This window comes from Galeopterus variegatus, unplaced genomic scaffold (assembly GCF_000696425.1).
Source record: "Galeopterus variegatus unplaced genomic scaffold, G_variegatus-3.0.2 Scaffold4064, whole genome shotgun sequence".
NCBI lineage: Eukaryota > Metazoa > Chordata > Mammalia > Dermoptera > Cynocephalidae > Galeopterus > Galeopterus variegatus.
This window is the reverse complement of record NW_007730175.1, coordinates 7,017-11,157: the sequence shown is the minus strand read 5'-3', so window position 1 is coordinate 11,157 and position 4,141 is coordinate 7,017. Positions and strand designations below refer to the sequence as shown.

Here is a 4,141-nt window from a genome sequence, read left to right as displayed (position 1 = left end):
CTTCCTGAAAATTCTTCTGTTAGTTCCTTCTTTCTCCTGATGGTTTCCTGTGACCACTTCTGGAGGTTAATCTCAGTGCGCTATTTCACATTCTAACTAAAGCCCGGCAGTTGCGTTATTTTTAAACCTCTTTTATCTCTCTTTTTGGGGGGATGGGTGGCTCTAGTTTTTTACCCACACTGAACACGAAGCAGTGTCCTGGGAAGGCTGGAGGTCTGTCTCTGATCCCTTTGCCTCCCGGGGAGAAGTTGTAGCCATGGGGCCCAGAGGTGCTGTGTACTAGCTGATACAGTAAGATTCAAGGGGTCGGCAGCTGGTGCAGCTGCACTGGCTCCGAATCGTCTGAAAGTCAGTCCTGTCAGCCTCTAGGGCCACATCAGGTGAAAATCAGACTCCGCTTCCCAGCTGCTTCTGGGTGTGTTACTTAATTCAGTGTCTCACTTTCCTCAGCTGTAAAACGGGGGTAGATAACAGTGTCTCGGGCAGTAGAGCGTAAGGGTTCTGGACAAAGGCTCCAGAGTCTGATGCCTTAGTTCCCATCCCAGCTCTGCCACTTTGTAGCCCTGGGATCCCAGAACAGTTTTTGAATCATCCTGTGCCCTGATGTCCCCATCAGCAATGCTAGAGACAGTGAGAGCACTGCCCCTTAGGGTCATTGTGAGGATAAAGTGAAAACACACACAGCTAAAGCATTTGAAGGTCCCTGGTCTTGCCACACATCTGAAAGAGCACATCTGGACCTCCTCTCTGTCCTCAGCAGTGATGGGTTTAGACAGGGCAGCCTCAAAGATCCATCACAGTTTTGCAATTCTGGGATGCAAGGGGTGTTGTTTAATCACAGAAAACACAGAAGGGCTTCTTTGTGGGTCTGTCCTGGGTGAGGCAGTGACCTTGGGTCCAAGGTCAAGAAGCCAGGGACAGACCCCCAGCAGCTGTGAGGCCTGTTGACTTTGCAGAACGCATTCTGCCTTCATTACCCCTTTTAACCTCATTGAATTCTCCCCATAGCTCTGAAAGTCATGGTCTAGGGTAATCCTCACTGTGCCAAGGAAAAGCAGAGCCCCCAGCTTCTGTGAACCACTTGTCCAGAGTCACACAGCTAGGAGGGGCAGGGTCGGCTGGAGCCCAGACCTCCGGACGCTGGGGTCTTTGTGGTCTTCTGTCATCGGGGTTCTGGATCTTTGGCAGTTAGCAGCTCATGGTTCTCTTGTGAGGAATAATTTATTGGATAGCATAGGTGAAGCCCTGAGTCTCATTGAGAGGTTTCTTCCAGAAGACTTACTTTGGAGGGAGAGCTTCTTCACACCTCAGTCCTTTCACTTGGGGGCAGCTGTGAGGCGGTCTTATAAGCAGGGGGTCTTAGTGCTTTTGTACCGATATTGTTTTTTGAGGCTACCGAAGAAATGTGACTCCAGGCTTGTCCCCTGCTCCATAAACACAAGTAAGAAGTGGCCTCTGGGCCACGGAGCTTGTTTCAGTAGAGGAGATAAAACTCCTTTACTGTTCTATGATGCCTGATGTAGAAGATGCTTTGGAAGAAGGTGCAGGTAAAATGTTATGGCGTTCCAAGGACAAATCAGGGAAGGCTCCCTGGAGGAGATGGCATTTGAATTAGACCTTGAGAAGCAGACTGAGAAGTGGAAATAGCGAGGGGAAGTGAGCAAGGTGGGGGTGAGGAAGCCCAGAGCAAACAAGAACTCATTTATTCTCATCGAGTTATTGTGTTCATGAGATGGTGTGGAAGGAGGTAAGAGGGGCAGGCGAGATTGGGCCCAGGTTGCGGAAAGCTTCGATTGTCAGGCTGAAGATTTGGTCCATATTTTTTTTTCTTAGTGAGCAATGGGGGGTGTTGAAGGTTTTGCATAGGGGAGTGGTGTGTGTAGAGTCATGCACAACTCTAAATGAAGTATTTGTGTGTACAGGGAGAGGGCTGAGGTTGGAGGTGACCCTGGAAATGTGAGCCTAACCTTGACAAATAAGACTTGTCCCACTCTACATTGGTCAGGCTGTTGATGTCCAGCACATGGGCCCCTGTGTGAGATTAAAAGCTGATCTGTTGTCATGGCTTCAACATGTTTTTACTTCTCTTACAGGAAAATAGTGGCCGAGTATGAGAAGACCATCGCTCAGATGATAGGTGGGTGTCCTGACTTGCTGGGGCTCAGGCCTGCTCTGAGGTTTCTAGACCATGGGGAGACCTTTGAAGATAGGAGCTTCAGGGAGGGTTCCTCTTAGAACAGGAAGTCCTTCAGGGAGGGCCCAGAGCATCTCAGAATGTGGCTTTGCCCCAGGGCAAAGAGCCTGGGGACCTCCTTGAAACACCTGCTAGAATGTGCATTAGCATTAGGCTTGCCCCTGGGAAGCTGTGGCAGCCACCTCGAGAGCCACCATTTGACCAGCCAAGGGATGTCCACCTCATGGGGAAAGAGATTTGGGTTGGTTCCTGGGATGTTTGTGGGCTTTTTTTTTTTTTCTCATGGGAGAGGATAGGAATCAAATCCCTAAACCATAATTTAGTTTAGACTCAAGTGACAAAATACCCAACACCACCTTCATATAGAGTCTAGGGCAAGGATGATAAAATGTGGGGTGATTGCCCACCCTTCCTCCTGTGACCATGCAGACCCTGCTACCTAATCCCAGCACTGTTTCTCACTGAGATTGGACACTGCCTCAGAATCCATCTTAACACAGCGTCCCTGACAGCCAGGACTGACAGATGACTTTGGTCCACAATGAAAGGCCTCAAGTTACAAGTTACACACATCCAGGCCTTTTTGTCCCCCTTTTTAATAATGAGAAAAGATCTTGCAGAAGATCTGAGCCCAGGTTTTTACACTAATGATCAGCACTCAGAAATGACATTTGGGGAGGGGGGTATTGTTTGTTTTCCTAGCTATCTACTTAATATTTGCTTAGGTTCATGATAATCAGTTTTCAAACAATCTTTTACTCCTAAAGACATATGGAGTAAAATCTCCAGGACCCTACAAACCACAGTTTATGTGTCTAATCTTGACATTGTGCTAGCAAATGACCCCTCTCTCTTGCAAATGTTTACATCTGTGAGTCACGTCACACCTCTAGCTTGTCCCAAGATAAATATAACAGTAGCCTCAGAGATAGAGAAGAGGCCAGCAATTGAGTGCTTTCCATTCAAAGAACTTTAATTTTGATTTATTATAGTAAAGGCCATTTCACCCAGAATTCTGGGAGAAGCCCATTTGGGTGTTTCTGAAGTTCAGCCTTCTGGCACATGCTTTCAATAAAAATGAAATTTCTTTATTAAATTGGTATTAGAATTTACGAACACATGTGGATTAGATAAAACATATAAAAATTCTTGGAATTGAGAATACTGGTAAAAATGGTCAGGATGAAGGATTTATGTGTTCCAATATGCAAGGTTTGGCAAGTTGAGCACAAACTTTTGGCCTCGTGGAGTTTCGGGATGTGAGAACATCACTTACACCTACGACGGCTCATCTGGAAACACCCTGCTACATCTCAGACTCACCCATTTTTATTTCTGCCCTTGCTGATGCCGTTTCGGCAGATGTTGAAACAGTGAAAGGGCACGCACTTTTGCTCCTGAGACAGGGCTGCCCAAAGCCGTCTTTCGTGGTTCAGCTGGCAATTCGATATAATCAGAATTCCCTCTTGAAAACTAAAAGCGCGAGGACCTCTCCAGTCAGCATAAGTGGCCTGTCCTCATGGTGACAGAAAGGTTACTGGACTCCGATGCTTTCCTGGCAGAGTAGTTGCAGGTGGGAACAGTTAGGACACTGCCAGCCTGGACAGTCTGCAGAGGTGTGCAGTGTGAGTCCCAGCAAGCCCTCTCGAGAACACCCTCTGCCTTCCTCCCACCCAGACCCCGGAGATTATGGCCACATGTGCTGTCCCCACCCAAGGAGACCTGCTGGGTTTGGCCAAGGGTCCCTCTCTTCGGGGACCGTACACTCAACCCTTTTGAGCATTTCCCTGTTCTTGGAGTGCTCTCTGGGTGGCTCTGGGAGACCCTCTGGCATCCCTAGCTGGGAGCAGCATTGTCACTGAGGGTGGTATCTCACCATGTGTCCATTCCCCATTCTCATTCACCCGGTCACTGACCTCTTTGTCATCCACTTTTCCAGAGCTTTTC

General features: G+C 48.1%; 1 protein-coding gene across 1 annotated transcript in view; it reads left to right on the top strand.

Moving 5' to 3' along the window:
• Window positions 1-4,141, top strand: part of TACC2 (transforming, acidic coiled-coil containing protein 2) — a gene marked incomplete at its 3' end in the record, with an annotated part of 188,598 nt that overhangs the window by 178,695 nt on the left and 5,762 nt on the right. The window contains exon 19 of the mRNA XM_008586646.1: window positions 2,094-2,137. Coding sequence (XP_008584868.1) covers window positions 2,094-2,137 — 44 coding nt within the window. The remainder of the gene's footprint in view (window positions 1-2,093; window positions 2,138-4,141) is intronic.